General features: G+C 40.8%; 2 protein-coding genes across 2 annotated transcripts; both read right to left on the bottom strand.

The window, feature by feature from the left end:
- Positions 1-86: 86 nt before the first annotated feature.
- On the bottom strand, positions 87-8,286 carry sytl4 (synaptotagmin-like 4; the record flags this gene model as incomplete). The annotated part of the gene is made up of 16 exons (XM_079228351.1): positions 87-229; positions 879-1,087; positions 1,168-1,273; positions 1,351-1,456; positions 2,296-2,457; positions 2,919-3,021; positions 3,391-3,569; positions 4,067-4,159; positions 4,758-4,852; positions 4,950-5,040; positions 5,134-5,266; positions 6,110-6,277; positions 6,370-6,484; positions 6,678-6,787; positions 7,008-7,223; positions 8,168-8,286. The coding sequence occupies 16 exons, from the start codon at positions 8,284-8,286 to the stop codon at positions 87-89; spliced, it is 2,148 nt and encodes a 715-aa protein (XP_079084477.1).
- Positions 8,287-11,987: 3,701 nt separating this feature from the next.
- On the bottom strand, positions 11,988-14,517 carry trmt12 (tRNA methyltransferase 12 homolog; the record flags this gene model as incomplete). The annotated part of the gene is given in 11 exon segments (XM_079228615.1): positions 11,988-12,122; positions 12,128-12,214; positions 12,216-12,332; positions 13,168-13,209; positions 13,413-13,500; positions 13,502-13,528; positions 13,614-13,631; positions 13,633-13,780; positions 13,831-13,981; positions 14,090-14,258; positions 14,465-14,517. Coding segments are annotated over 11 exon segments (1,035 nt in total).
- Between the last annotated feature and the right edge of the window lie 2,564 nt (positions 14,518-17,081).

The raw sequence follows: 17,081 nt of genomic DNA, 5'->3' as shown, positions 1-17,081 counted from the left end.
GTAAAATATAATAATCCACACTCTCATATTTGTCACAGACCCCCACAGCTTCTCCCCTTTCCAGTTTCTATTAGAGGGTGCCGTCCTCATTTGCCCTTCACCATAGTCGAGCGCAGTGGAAGAGTGCCCTCTGCCCACGAGTCCGGATACTGCATCATCTTCTCCCACAGACTGACTTCCTCTCCAACCGAGTCCATTTCCACTTCCACTTTTCCTGTTTTTACAGTGCCTGCAGGAGCAAAGATTACATGAATGTAAAATGAAGTGCAGAGTCCTTTTACTATTAATGACGGCAAATTTATTTTACTCGCTGAATTTTCACACACTGGGGAAAACACATGGAAGCCTTTAAGCCGTGTCTAAACAGTTCTAAAAAATTAAGTGTGTCTTTCTGAAAAAAAAGGTGATAATGCTTTGGCAATGAAACCATTTAAACTAGAAAAGGCTATTCATTCATCTTAATATGAAGATTAATAACATGTTCCTTCCCTCCAGTTTTACACCTACGTCTAGAGGGGGTATGAGTGCAACCCAACAATTACTTCTACATAAAGGTTGATGAACCAAGGCCAACACAATAAATGAAATAATCTACTTCCTCAAAAACCGTTGTGAACTAGACAAGCAAAAAGACGTAGATTAAATGGTCACCTCTACAAATTTGTTGACATTTACAGAAGGTGATTTACAACAGAACACTCAGTTAACCCAACAGGAGCTCACATAATAACAATTGTCCAAGTAACACAAAAAGGAGAAATAAGAGACATATCTGATTCATTCTCACAAAAGCACTTATCACTCGTAAGCCCTGAAAGCCAGGTGGAAAAATAATAAAGTACTTATTCCTATAGATTTCTTAAATTCTATCTTTTTACCTTTTCTGGAGCCGAGACGAAGTCCTCCCAGAAATTCGTTGCTCGACATGGCCTCTCTGTCCCACACCGTCAGCTCCAGACACATCTCCCCCAGCTGCTCCAGAGCCAGCTGCTTGTACACAAACGTGTGGTCGTATTGGGGGTTCAGGTTCTTCTTCACAACTGCAGTCTTCCTCTTTGTGGTCTTTGCCTTAGTTGGGAACAAGTATCTGCAGAACCACAAACACGCTAGGTCTTAAAAAAGAGAAATGCAGTCAGTCATTTTAAGACTGCAGAGTTCATCACTAACCCTTTTACAAAGCTATCCGAGGTGCCTCCTGGTTTCATTGCGATCAGATTCTTGGCCTCTTTAATCAGGACATGCAGTTCCCCTCCTTCAGTCACCGCCTTTTTGCCTGAGGAGAAGATGGAGACTCTTTGAAAATGAAGGCAAAATGTACCAAACAGTCAGAGTTTCTTGTCATCGTCTTACCTTTGATTTTCTCGTTTTTGGGCATTTTAGGCGGGACATACTTCAAGGAGATCACCAACTCTCCTTTGTACTGAGCAAAAGCTGAAGTAGGCCCACCAGATGGCGACTGTTTAAAAAGGGTACATAATATTTAGCATAAAACACAGGCAACACAGACTGACAATCAGGCTTCAACACCAAAACCTGACTGATACTCAATGACTGAGGCGTAAAATGTCAATATTTGTGCGTGGAAGGAACACATCAAACTATAAACATAGCAAACCATATTTACAAAAGGATTTACAAAGAAGGCTTTACACCTTTAATACAAATAAAAAAACCTTGCAAACATTTTATGAGGAAGGAAATACATTCTTGTTTGTTGAAAAGGATAAACAAACACCTTCTTTTTCCTTGAGGTGTTTTACAGTTCGTTAAATTCGTCCTCTCAGAGGTTATTTGTGATGAAGGAAAAGGGAATGTAAGAGCCATAATAGACTTTAATAAGATGTGTTTAGTGATTTATAAAAAGTGTGTAGAAATGCTCCTTTAAGTTACGTTACTGACTACGTCAGAGCCTATATCCCTCAGTTGAGGTTAATCAGTCTGCGGAGCAAGACAGTTTTTTGACCGTTGTGCCAAGTTGAGCACTGAATGACTCTTGTATCTTTATTTTGTTAAGTAAACCTTATAAAATGGAGTTACTGCCTCTGAAGATTCATTACGCGTCAAGCTCATTGCCCACACACAGACTGTAACAGTAGTGGTAATAGGGATTACCGGACGGAGACAAGATTGCCGCTACAGGGAAGGTATTCATCACATTCTTTAAACCTCAGCCATTTCACATGATGCGATTGGGCGTGCATCACTGAATGTAAACATTAAACTTCCCAGGCCACCTTTAACCAAGAGGCCATCATAGGATGCTAAAGAAAACCACATCCAGTTATTCTGATCTACCTTCCCCATGAGAGTCACACGGTCCGTGTACGCAGTGTCGAGGTCTCGGGTGTCCAGAGCGATCTCTACCTCTCCAAGGAAGGCGTTGCGGCTGAAGCGACCATAATGCCAGACCGATATCAAGATTGAGCGGGTGAACAGCTGAGTGCGGCTGATGGAGTACTGTTAGTGGGAGATGAGGAGGAGAAGACAGGATCGATCAAAGGCCCACCTCACTACTGAAACCGTACATAACTTTAATAAGTTAAATAAATCATAGATCACAGATTAAAGCAGACGATGAATTCCGATCTTATCGGAAGTGGCATTAACCTTCTTAAAAATCGAAATAATTACCTTCTTCCTTTGTCAAAGAGCAAATCTATAGTTACAGTCCTTTCATCCAGCTGCTTCCCTTTCAGCGGTTTTCTTTGTCATTGCATTCAAGCATTGGACCAAAATCAATATTTGGCAACAGCTATTCTAACCTTCAATGTCAATATCAATCTTATAGTCTCTGTGGGTGTGGTTATTATTTACAGCAGGTATGGCACAAGGTCACTAATCAGGGAGTGTCATTAAGTCAACAGCAGAAGGTCAACAGTTGCAGTACAGTTAGAGAAGTGCACGTTATAAACCATCACCTTCAGTGTTTCTTTGTAGACAGGGTTGACCGTGTTCCTCTTGACGCTGGTCTTCCTTTTGCTCTGGCGAGATTTGTCAGGGAGCAGATAACATTTGACATATCTGAAACCCAAACACAGAACCAACAGCGTTACTCCCAGACGTGGCTGCTGGTTCTTTTGCAGTATTTCCTGACTAAATGTGATGGAAACTTCTGTTGACATTCAATTTCCTGTGAAGCTCAAGTAATCACCTCTGGGATGCGAGTATCAAGACTTCAGTAAACACATCAACTTCTTATCTGCACTGATCAAAGGTGTGTGTGTGTGTGTGTGTGTGTGTGCAGTAAAACCATGAGTCTGTTTCAGAGCCATATTCTGCACTCTGAAAGCTAAAGTTTGAGAAAACTGTACTTCAAATGGTGCGTTTCGCCTCGTGGAGCACATTACATTACAGCTTCAAGTGGAGAAAGAGACAGATTTGATTATTTACGGGTGGGAAAGCTGCTTGGAGGCATCGCCATAGGCCAGCTCTTGGCACTCCTCGATGAAGACGTGGAGGCTCTGGGTGTGTTCGTCGTAGCTCAAGGAGAAGACGAGGTCTCCGGTCACCTCCACACTGTCAAAGTCTCCCGCTTCACTGTAAATGCTCATCATGCTGCCCAGTGTACTCTGGAGAGACATACAGACATCCACACTAAATAGATAATTATCAACAACTCCTGTGTTGGTTCCAAGCTGTATTAATACAACAAATTAACATTAAGATCATGCTTGGATAGACAGGTTTAATGTTGCAGATCACTGTTAAAAACAAACAAACATGGAAACAAATAAATCATACATTATATATAAATGCTGGAGGGTTAAAAGAGGGGGACAAACAAATTAGCAAGGATCAGGATGTTTCTTTCAATATCTGAATTCAGACCGCATGAAAGTCAGCTGGCCTCAGCTTTGCTTTCCCCATGTGCCTTTGGTAACTATTAAAAACATTTTGGTAGACGTTACACATCAATTTCACACTTCCTAACTTGCTGCAGGATATCCTGAGGTTAAAGATGCTCGTTCAGATTATCCATTGGTTCCGTTCTGAGCGACATAATGAGCCGCTCTTCAAGGAGCCTTCAGAGGACTAATGCGAGCTGTGAGAAATGTCCATACTTTACCTTTGAGCTGCGCAGGCTGTAGGAGCTCGATGCTATTGTCCTTTTATGAAAGCTAACCAAGCTGTCAATATCTTCGTCCTCCTCGCCATCTTCCTGTGGCAACATAATAAACATTTGGAAGCCTGATCAAAGATGCACAGTAGGATTTGTGTTAAGCGAAAAATAAAGCTAGTTATTAAAAAAACAAAACAAACAAACTTCTTTTTAATCGAATTTAAGTCAATTAAAAAAAAAAGAGCAGAAAGCTGTTAAACTATCGTAAACATCAACTGTAAACACCAGGCTTCAGTGTTATTTTCTATAATCAGAGGATGGCCTCCATTTGGCAGTGACGTTCAACGAACAACACAGGAAAGGCAAAGATAGCATGTAAATAGCCTGAAAAGACCACAATGTAATGCAGCCACTAAACAGGTTTCGTTTTGATTAAGAGGCTTTACTGTCACTTGTTCTCTGTTGGAGACTTTCTGCTCTGTTGCTGCTGGATATCTACGAAAACCTCCTCTTGAAGTATATCGTAGTGCAGGGATGCTGAAGGAATACAATATCTAAAAAGTGTTCCTACACTGAGGTTTCTTCATTATGAATGTAAATTAAAAAAATTAAAAGACACAAATGTTTTACTAATATGACAAGAAAACACCCCCAAAAAAATACAAGAAATAAAAAGAATAAAAAGCTAGATTCTTACCTGCACGTCGAGGCCCGGTACAGACTTGCTCCTGCTGCCCATCGAGGCCTTCGATGCGTCACGTCCATCACGCAGGTCCAGTGTCGACACATGCTCTGTTAGAAACAGTCACACCAGCAATTAGGCTGCGATTCATTTCATTCTGGGCGAAGAAAAACAACTGAATTGCACATGGTAACACGAGATGCTAACCAGGAGGCTTTGGGTCCCGTTTGATGCTCTTCTTGAAGAGTCGATCAACATCCATCTCCGGGTTCGGGCTCACCGGTTTTACTTCTGGGGCCTGTAGTGACAGTCAAAGCACTATTTTTGTATTTTTTTTTTTTTTAAATGGTTCGACACAGAAACATGAACCCGTTACTTGAAAAACGCATACATTGTCAGCTTCCACGCTGACGCTGTCGACGCTGTCGACGCTGTCGACGCTAACGATATCTACTTTGACTGGAGCGGTCAGACTGGAAACAGTGGACTTTGCTGGGCTGGGCGGAGCCAAAGGGGTCTCTCTCCTGTGTGAGGACACAAATCATTATTAATAACAGCTACAACATTTTACATTCAAATAGCTTTTGTGTGTGTGTCCTAGTCTCTACATGCGTCTCATCCCAATTACACTCCATCTGGCAAGTTAGATATTTCAGCCAATTTTGGATGCAACCTGTGGGTTTTACTTTAACTTAAATAAAGATGAACAGAACAGCACTTCCATTAAGTTATATATTTATGCACGGATGTTTCAGGCAGATGATTCCCCAGCGTGAAAGCAGTCCGAACCGTCCATATATGAGTAAGTCACTTTTTGAAGTAATGTCCCTTTGATGATTTGTGATTATCTTTTGCTTCCTCTCACACCATCACCAATATATATTGAGGCTGAATGTACCGATCTATTATTATTCTCAATTTTAACAGTGCAATTTGCCAACTATAAGGTCAGGTGCATAGGACAACACATCTTCCTTCACAAGTTTTATTGAAAACTACATAAACTGCAATCTTTTTTCACTGCAATGGAAATAACTTGTTTTAGATGTTTATGTCTCCACTTAAACATTGTTGTCTTATTTTAGTGGAAACTATGAAGTGTATGCTACAGGCCATCAAATCAAAATGTAGAATAATTTGTTGAATTTTTATATCCAATTGTTAAAGGGTTTTTAAACAAATTACAGTGTATTTTGTATTTTAAAATGATGCGAGCCAGACATGGCCGTCTCAGCCTCAGTCTGGACTCCAGTACACTGACCAGCTATGAGGAAGGAGGGACAAACACTACACCTTCTGTTATTAAAGCGGCTTTGAAGTTAACGTGTCGTGTTTGGACATTTCAGAAGACCTTATGGTGGGTTTACCTTTGTTGTTCAGGGGACACATGGCCAGAATCAGTCTGTGTTTTACTGCTACTTATACTCTTGTTCTCTGCAGACTCCGAGTCACTGCGTGTTGACTTTGGCCAAACTTCCTCCTTCGATTCAAACGATTCCCTTGAAGCTATTGATCCCGAAAGGTCCTTTGAATGACTGAACACATGACAAAGTTGAAATGTTCTTAATCTGAGATCCATTAACATTGTCTTAGACTAACAAAACTGATGTGACTAATGATGACGCACCCTTTGTTATCCGTTATCGGATTTTTCTGCCTGACCCGTGGCACAGGAACGGGAAGATCTGCGTTTATTTCAGTACTTCTCAATAGTATTTCTCCCGTTGTCTCACGCTTCTTCCCTATAAACACAGAACAAAAGTGAAATCACACACCAGGTAAACGAAATGCCATGTCACTGCAGTTTCTAACATGCATCTCCCCCTACTGTTGGACTGGGACTACATTCCAGTGACTGTCGGCATTTCATTTGGCTGAGAGCCGTTTACATTCCTGGTTGAACAGTCGATACCCACTTCCTCTTCCTGCACTCACCCGGAGGCTTCTTTTTCAGGGAGGCTCTCACGAGGTCGTGTCCAGGCGTCATGGAGAAACGGTTGACCCTTTCATCGTAGAACCAGTCACCCGTCCTTTTCTTTAGATCCCTAAAATGCAACACAAATACTTATTTAAAAAAGGTTGAATTTACATTCATTCATCAGTAAAAAAAACAATTTGTAAAATGAGAATGGTTACCCATCATGCTGTGAGCTCATGGATAGTTTACAGTATGTTGTGTGTATATTATAAACCCTAAAGACACAATGATTTTATCCAGACACAATTATTCTGGCAAGTTAAAGGAGAGTATAAACAATCCCTTACGACTCTTTGGCACACACGTTGCACAGCCAGGATCCTTTGGAGAGGACTGTTCGGCAGTTGCTGCACACATGGTGATTGCAAATCTTACACTGGCTGGAGAAAAGAGTCAGTCGACTCAGAGGCTGCTGGCATCTGCCACAACTACGCTCACTGTATCGTCCACTGCCACGTTTGGCCCCTCTCCTCTTCACATCCAGCAACTCCGTCTTCAAACTCCTGAGACACAACACAAATATTAAAGACGACGAGAAGTCTATTTGTATGTTTTATAGCAGATATAACTTGTTGACCATTATTAAGTATGTTATCATTTAGGTAAAAATACCAAATAATTCACTCGTTTCAATTTCTGTTCTGGGTACAAATCTGAAAACGTGTCTTGTTTGAAAATAAATTGAGGAATACAATTTATTTATATATATATATATATATATATATATATATATATATATATATATATATATATATATATATATATATATATATATATATATATATATATATATATATATATATATATATATATATAAATAAAACAAATATGAAGTGGCAATGTTTTCAGTTATGCATTACTACTTCTTCACAAATGTCAAGCACAGATACCAAAATTATACTTTTCACTAACATAGTTTGAGGAATATACATGTTTTTCTTTTTTCTCAGTGCAGTGTTTTATGCAATGTTGTCTTGATACAAGCAGTTGTACAAGAATGTTGGCTTAATAAAAAATTATTAATATACAACCATAATTTTGATACATAGCATCATCAAAGAACAAGCAAACAAGAATAAAAAGCGGACTAAGTTTCCAATCCCAAATTTTATACAATTCTATAGATTTATTTGAAAGTATTCCAAAAGTACTGAGGTTCAATACTACACTCTACCAACAACAAAACATACTGTGTTAGATAACAAATCTACCTACATGAAACATAATACAGTCAAAAAATATAACTTAAAATTGAAATACACTATTTTAAATATCTGTGAATTACAGGGTAAACGTGAATGACGTAGTTTGAATTAGTATTACATTAAATTGAATGGATTTGCGATTAGCTTATGTCTTTTGGTAACTCCATCAATGATAGGTGGGGAAAACTACAGCAGGCAAGTTAACCATTTAGTAGAATGAACAGGAAGCACTCTCTTCTCACCGCACACGCTGCTCCTCCGCCTGCCGAAGCTCCTCGTCCCGTTGCAGCACCTCCAGGATCAGCTCCCGCTCAGAGTCTGACAGGAAGCCCAGGTTCATCATGTCAGCGGCCTGGGGCATCGCGCCTTGAACCATAAACCCTCCGCGTAGGTCAACTGGCTCAGCTCAGTGGCATCGAGAAGGTATCCTGGAGACAACACAAATCATCAGGAATAAACTCTCCACTGCTTCTCTACTGGAGAGGCTGTTTTAATGTTCAGATTCGAGGCGACCGAAGCAGAGCTTTGCAGTGAAAAGAGGAACTTGTTGACGCGATGCCCCGAGGCAGTAAGGACACAGACAGGCAGAAACCGCTGTGTGGTCCTAATCAAATGAGGAATACGTGAGCGTCAGTTCTCTCTCCCTGGTGGCCTCCATACAGTGACAGTACAGCAACTTTGTGATGGATGGTTTCAGAGTACAAGAGTTGTAGCCTCCTCCTGGTATTCTAAAAGCCGTATATCCATCTGTCCACTAAAGGACTGCCCATGGGAATCTAGATAACCAGTAAGCCAACAGAGACTCTTAGGCATGTTTTCCATTTCATACAAGGACAGGAATTAGTCCAGAGCTTTGGAGAAAAACAACTGGCCTAATCTAGCGTTCCAAAAATGATAAATGACTCAAAGGAACCAGGATGCCTGAGGATATATTTATTTATTCTGCCCGGGTGAAAGGTTGTTTCAAGTGTGACAGGCAAAACAACATTAACTTGGCTACTATGAAGGGTTCCCACCCTCTAAGGATACAGATCTGGGTGGAGTTCAGTAACTTCACTATTTGTTTAATCCCAATGTGTCACTAGTCATCATGGATGCATTACTGAAAAGGACAACCTGGCACACGTCCAGGGGCCCAAAGGGTCAGAGACCCCCCTGACCTTCACCTAAAATAATTTACCAAAAGAGACACGAATCAACCAGGAAGAGATTTCAAATGACCACAAAGCAACATAACGACACAAAAAGACCAAAACAACTACAAAAAGATGCAAAACAGCTGCAAAGAGACAATGAAAGAGGGAAAAACAACCATGGAGACACAATATGACACAAAAAAAAAACTCAGCTCTGTGTCTTGCTCCTATGTAGGAGAGGTGTTAGGCCCATTGTCTCATAATCTGCCCATGTTCCCTTCAGATACATTACGCTCCATTTCAATTGCGTCAAAAGAAATTAAAGAGAGGAGGAAATTAAATACCTACTAAGTGGGTAAGCTGCAATTCAAAACCGCTATGAAAACAGTTTTCTCAATGTTTGAATGCCAGGAGCCAACTAACTCCAGCAGAAGTTTAACAATAACTGCAAGGCAGCTTGATAAGGTGAAACTTAACCTTCAAGGAAATGGCGCATGCGTCTGGCCCAGATGATAGTGCACAAACTGGAAACATCGTCTACAAACACGAAACGAGGTACAATGGAGAAGGAATTACTTTTTAAAACAAACACTGAGACATGTTTTGTCAACTAAAAGCTTTATTGACAGAATGGCTTTAACAAACGTGAAACTCAACCACAGCAAATAATGCGCGTCTCGTTTCTACAGCTCAACAAAAGTGCGATAAAGTGTCAGAATTCTGCCGCAAAGCGACTAAACTAAAGCAACGTTGCTTCATGTCCCCTCACCGCGCCGTTATCAAACCGTTTACTTTACTTGTATCCGATTGTGAAGGATGGCGAACTTTGGGGGCAAACCTTTCCATTATTTTGTATCACATGCATAAGTCTGAAATCGGCTGTCAATTCAAAGAAAAATAGATCGAAGTAATTTAAAAAAAAGGACACACCTGTTAACTTCAGCCGAGCTCTCCGCTGCCTGCGTCACTGCGGGCGACAGCGAGGTATTCCTGACAAAAAAAACCTACTAAAAACGGTTAAAAGTAGCATTTAAGAATACTACCTTTCCGTGTGTCCATAAACGGATTGACTCACTTCCTTCGTTGGCTGTGACCAACGCGCTGCCTTTTCCTTTTCTCCTTCTTCGTCTTCTTCTTTCGCCTCCAGTCTGCACAACCTGTTGACTTTATGCGCCGGAGGAGTCCCGAGTACCGGAAGATAAGGAAAGTTTGCAGCCGAAAGGCAGGAGCGCCTCTCTACATTTTCCATGACAGGTGCTTTTCCTTCACCGCAGGAGGACTGCGCGTGGGAAACGAGCCCCACTGAATCAGTCCATTAATCTGCTCTGCTCCCATTAACCTCCCAAATAGGAACAGTTTCGGAAAGTGCAGGCTTTTACTTAAAAAAAAACAGTGACAAATGCAACAAATAAACGAACAAAGAGTGAGCTATGTATTGTCATTGAGAAAAGAATGCACCAGACTATAAACACTTGTAAACGTGGTGACATTATTTATTGTCAAGGCAGATTCAAAGTGATGGTGCAGCCCATTTCAAATCGTTATAAAGTCTCACACTTCTAAATCTAAGTGTGAGATTATATTTCTCTCAAAGGTTATACATAAATAAGCTCATATGGCTTCCTGTTCCCATCGTAAATATAATCTTATTTAAGCAGGAGAGTCTGTGTTGATTTAAATATGAAAGTTCGTGTCTGAAACAGACTGCTTTTAGTCCCAACTAAATAATTAAACGTGCACAACCAGGTGCCTCCGTGGGTTTATAGGCAGAGAAGGGACTGAGATAACTTGATGGATATTTCTGATGACTTTGTATTTCATTTGTTAACGCAGCACTTCAGGCAAAACACATTTGTGCCATTGCTCACAAAGAAAATCCAACTGTGTTTGTTGAATGTGGCTCCTTTGGCAACTTGTGCAAAGACACATGTTGTACTTTCACCCCCTGCTAAATGTAAGTATATATATATATATATATATATATATATATATATATATATATATATATATATATATATATATATGTATACAAAGGTGTGACAAAAGGAAAGGAAAAACAATATTAGCCGTCTTCGTAACATGTTGGTCCACCACCAGAGCAGCTTCAGTGCTTTCTACTGGCGGGATGAGCGCTAGTCATCCAGAAGACGTTCCCTTATTTGGGTCCAAGATCTCCCATCGCTGTTCAATTAGGGTCAGACGTGCTGACCGTGAAGGGCATATCATATGATTCACATCATTTCCATGCTTGTGAAACCATTCAGTAAGCAAAAGACACTCTGTCTCTCCACTCGTTCAATTACTTGTTTTGTTTCTTCAATTTGTCACCTGCCTACAGCTCAGAAGTGAACCGTCGTGTAGTTATGGATTAAATTGGGTGCCGCCTTCTGAGGTTCCAAAGATAAGCTGACAAAGCAGAAAATACTGTACTTCACATATATTTCCTGTCTTGGAGGGAGTTTTATAGGTTTGGCTGCTCCTGTAATTACCAGCACACTGGTGTGACAGTCAGGAGGAGCGACCGAGTCTCAGTCTGAAGTTTTTCATTTCAGCCGACCACAAGCGGTCGACGGATCGTATAACACAACGACGAGGCGCCCTTGAGCAAATCGCCTTAACCCGCCGCTGTTATCCAGCAGATAAGGCTGTGTGTGGTTGTGGTCCAGCTTGGCAGCTTCCAGATGTGATTACATTTGCATGTTTGGGAAGCAGGGCGTTTCTTAAAAGACATTTGTGCTCAGAGAACCTGCCCTGGATACATAAAGGTTTATAAAAACACAGCAGCTTGATTTCACAACCTGACAGATTACAATAATCACAGAAACCAGCTGTTGTAGAGTTTGGTATCTTTGGAAACTTGTTGCCTGTTTCTTCTCCAGACATTAAACGTATGAATGCACTCAGCATTTGCGTTCATCTCCTCGGCTCAGCTTGGTCTGCACTCCAAATCCAGCACAACATGGTGAACATGAGGCGCGTATGACTTCACATGTTCTACGTGCTGGTTGCTTGTTCTCCACCGTGCGCCGGTGATGTCCTTTAAAAGAGAGGCGGTGCGGTTTTTGAATCATCAGCCCAGACCTGCCACGCCTCTCTGTCAGTTATCTTCCCAGAAGTCCTCTGGCTGTCGTCACCGATCAGCGCTATGTTAGGTGACGCTGACGTTCTGGTAAATGTGCAAAATGCCTCCAGTTGTTCTGTTCAGCAACCGGCCAGCCGTCCTCGGTATGAGGCCCAGGTTCACTCGGTCGGCTACGTCACACAGCTGGAGCTATACAACAATAACAAGCTTGTTAATATTGTTAACTAAATTATTTCCCCACAGATTTGTGTCGTTATTTTGTTATTTTTAATAGCAAGCTATTCTGGTGCACCTTCTGGTGTCAGAACAGATGGACTTTGTGACTCCTGCTAAACTTGACCTCTTCAGGAGGAGATGCAGATTAAACGATGGACTAATGGGATATTAAAACCAAGATACTTGTACTGTGCAAAATTATATATTATATGAATATTGAGATGTCTTGTACTCTGTAGAAATGTAAAAATGTCCACCGCTGTGATGCATTACAGTGGAAGAGAGAAGAAAAAAAGAAAGCAAGACAAAAACTAAACAACAAGGCTGCACTTTAAAAATCTAGAATGAGCGGAAAATGCAAGATCATAACTAAGAAATATAGTTGAAATCAGATGTAAGTAAAACAAATCACATCTATTTTCCTCACATGAGTTGACAGGTGACAAGTGTGATGTTATCATATTTTGTTGATGTTTTGAAATACAATCAGCTTGTTATCAATAAAAATGACAGAACTCTGTCTCAAAATATCACAACACTGTAATAGTTGATTTTCTCGCCCAGAATTGATCCCTTATTATATTTTTGTGATATTACCTTAGAAATACTACTAATATCCAAGTGAACTTCATTTGGTTCTCTTTTGTGCAGTTGAAGACAACACAGAGATGTGAAGTAGTACAAGCACTAGAGGGTACAAGTACACACTTCCATCCCGAGGCCTATGGAAGTGTGTACTTGGGCCTACTATTGTGCGTAAACGATAGGCGTCACATCAGCAGGATGGGATGCAGATAGAACACATTACTTGTCGGTTGTCTCCTCTGTGAACGGTGCAGCGGTCCGACCACTTTTACCACTGAAGAGTACAAGGGTTGGACACAATTAAAGTCACACGATGGGACAGGAAATACACCTAAACCTGGACTAAATCTATCGGAAAAATCTGATTGTGCCCATTGTATCACATATGACATGTATTGACCATTTTGACCATTTCTCCTTTGTAAGTAAAAAAGTAAATGTATTTATCAATGTCAAAACCTGTCACACGTCAGTTATTCCACCTGCATACAGACCCACCACAGTCTCCCCTCTGCAGTCAAATTCAGCCACCCAGAGCTTCTCCGTTATGTTCCCACATGCATTGGGTGATATCAAACTCATAACTGAAAGGAAAAGGTCAGACCTGTTTTATTCATGGTCACATTTTATCATTCATGTGCCCAATACCCTTTTATGTTACAAATGCACAGAAAATTAATGATTAGGACTAATCCTGCTGTGCTCTCCTAACAGCACCGTCACCACGGGAGACCTAAATCCATCACTGGATATTCGACTCATCTTTGCCAGCCGCTTTGCTCCCAGTCCTTTGGCCAGCGCACTCCATAAAAAAATCAAAGACAACAATAAATGTCCTTGTACACATATTCTGACAAAAAAGTGTGGATGAGTTTGAGAACAGTACCCATCTTCCTCCATAGTGGCAGGGAGAAGCAGTTGTCCCCCCTCAGCTCCTCCGTCCATCTTTCTCCGTGAGATTCCAACACCTCCTGGAGGATTTTCTCTAGTTTATTGCCACTCATCCTTCTGCTCTTTGTCTTTGACTGCAGGTGAGACTGTGGGTTAAACAGGATAGACAACAGGAGATACATATACATACTTTAAAACGGCACCATAGCACTATCGCTTACTTTTTTTATTCCAGTGAAGCTTGGCTTAATTACCAGACTCCAAACTATTTCATAAGTGTCATCTGAGTCCACTGTGGTTGTGAGAGTGAGCAGATCCAGTTGTGGCAGACAGGACGGTAAGATGGGCAAGAGGACTGTCTCATCTGAGTCTTTCAGGAAAGACGAACGCAGATCAAGAGCCCCGTTGGACTGGAGACATCTCCTGTAAAATGACAGGTGTAAAAGTCATATAACATTACTTTGAAATAATAATAAAAACACTATCAAAATGACTACAGACATAAACATATTCAACCTTTCCATCAAACATGTTTGTTCAGTCCATATTGGTGATGTTTCCCATCAGTGTATCTGGTTCCCATGCAAACTGCTAGCTGACTTAGCTTCAGCAGTTTGATGGCCGATTACCTGAACTGCTGTGCATGACACTGCGACACGCAAAGGAACGGCACGCCGGCCATTGACAGGCACGCGCACTAAGTCAAGTGTTTTTGTTTGGCGGTTAAACATCGCTAATTTAGCTTCCATCGAAATGTATCAATACCGGAGCAGGTGTTATGTTAAATTATGTTCCCTCATCGAATAGTGTTTTGCTTCTGTAACAACGCCCCCTCGGTCGGTACGGGTCGGGATGAGGGTGGAAGGGGAAGCACATATCGACTGGGAAACAGTATTTGACACAACACCTGCTACTGTTGACTCAACGCGTGTTTCTAGTCGGATTATTTTGCAGGACGGACGATTAAAAATACAAAACTTTATTGAAAACATTGTCTTTACGTCTGAAATTAAACGTCGAAGAAACGATTCGGGGCTTTTTTTTTTACGCCGAAGAGGAGCAATGTATTAATAAAGGATGGTGAACATGTCTTAATTTATATAACATTGTTGTGAAAGAATAAAGCAGTATTAGCAGTTTGGACAAAGTTGCTCGTCGATGTCGATAGATGGAGACAAACAGCTCAAATTAAAATGTCCTCAAAACCACAAACGTTACCAAAAAGTTGCTTTTTTGTGTGTCAGACATTTAATTAAAGGGTCACTCACGTGATTAAATACGGTTGTTACACTTCTACAGCGTTGGGTCGACATCAGAGAGACACGTTTTTAAAAAGAATAGGCAAAATGGATGCAACAGAGCCCATATCCTGAATTACACAAGTTAGATTAGATCAAATACTTGCTCTTTTTGGAGTGATTTCATGAGATTTCAAGTCATATTTGAAATTGTTTCCTATTAACGTCATGCCAGTACACTAGTTAATATGTTCTCTTTAATACTGGAGGCTTTTTGGGGGTCTTTGTTCATTAGTGATATTCTAGAAGTGATATTGTAAGTATTTGATATAGTAAACCATTTTCCTTTTGGATATTTATATCTTCTCTCATCGGACAGTATCTATCTGCTGCACATTAGTTCAGTAACGCTACCTTTTAGCTTGCCTGCTTGTAAGATTTAACTCGGTCTACCTCATACTTCTTTGATCTCTGAAATGAAAAGTGGCACCATATTTTAAATTCTGACTTTTAGCAGTTTTCAGTCATGAGTTGAACCTGAGTTGGCAGGTTGGTCAGAGGAGCGTCTGACAGGTCTTGTATTAATATTGTTCTCTGGAGGAGATCAAAAGCAGCATATATCCTGACTAATGGAGATGTGCAGCTTTCTTACTTGTGGTCCATAGCTTCATATCACACAGAGAGGGAGGGATGTTCAGTGCTCTCCGGGTTGTTTATGGTCAGCCTTCCCCTGTGTGTCAGCCATCCTCCTGCCTCTGTGTGGACACAAGGAGGCTATATTGGTTGTATATCTGAGATGAGCCAATATTGAACAATGATAATATCACTTTTTATGTCTTTACGGAAACATAGCAGGAACTATTTTCCTTCTTGTCGGTATAAATGTAAGGAATACAAAGGACAAAACAATTTTGGCAAAAGATGTGCAATACTCATATATATATATATATTATTTTTTTTCAGAATTAAAAGTCCATTGCTATTTGAAAGAGTATACTTGCATTATTATGCTATTATATTATCATTAAATCAGTGGCAGAAAATGGTCTTAAAGTGACAATTAAAAAAAGCCTATCGCATAAAACACTATAAATATATGTTATGCATTAAATGAAAAGTGAGCACTAGTGGTTTTAGTGAAACGTAAAATACCCCAATGAGCTCTGCGGTGTTTGCCTCTGCTCTCTGGAGCCACGGAGCAACACTGGAGGGATTCATGCATCTGGTGTCTCTAACTAATTACCTTCATGAATACACTCATTCACAGTGATCTCCCTCGGGTGACACCACAGGCGAGCGCTTCAGCATATTAATGAGATCTAAACAGGACCTTGGTCTGCGTCCTTTGTTCCTTGTAGCGTTACCTGTCCTGCCCCTTTAAGATGAGACATTTCAATCTAGGCGTGTTTCCTGCTGCCATCGACTAAACCGAGAGAGAGCTGCGTCCTGCGGGGTGGGAAAGAAAAAGCATCAAACAGCTTTACATGTTTGCGTCCAAACAGGCGGCTATTTCTTCTTTCTGAGGGATTTTTATTTTTATTTTAATTCATGAAGGCATGCGACCCACTTCCAGCAACATGGCCACAGTGTCATGTCTGTGAACGCCTGGACGATCATTTGTGATTTTTTTTTTTTCGAGATGATATGAATGTCAATCGGTCAAGGTCCGTGCTCCCGATGCAACAGCCACGGCGGGATTGTCTAGCTTCAGGTGGGAAACATATGACACAAGCGTTTGGATGAATTTCTAATTAACATATATTTATTTTTAATCTAACATCGGCCGCTGAAGAGGATTGAGATTGTTGGTGTTTGAGCAGCGTGGGGATGACATGCTGCAGTGGAGACGGGAAACTGGGAATAATAATGGATTAGAAAGCACAACGATGTGACTGCGACACTTGAAACGAGAAGGAAATGCTTCACAACGCCTTGTGCAGAAATCTTTAAAATCACTGAGTGAGTCGCGTACGTGTTTGTTTTGTGTCACGTTGACTGAACAGTATTC

This window comes from Taurulus bubalis (genome assembly GCF_910589615.1).
Source record: "Taurulus bubalis genome assembly, chromosome: 13".
NCBI lineage: Eukaryota > Metazoa > Chordata > Actinopteri > Perciformes > Cottidae > Taurulus > Taurulus bubalis.
This window is presented reverse-complemented; position numbering and strand designations above follow the sequence as displayed.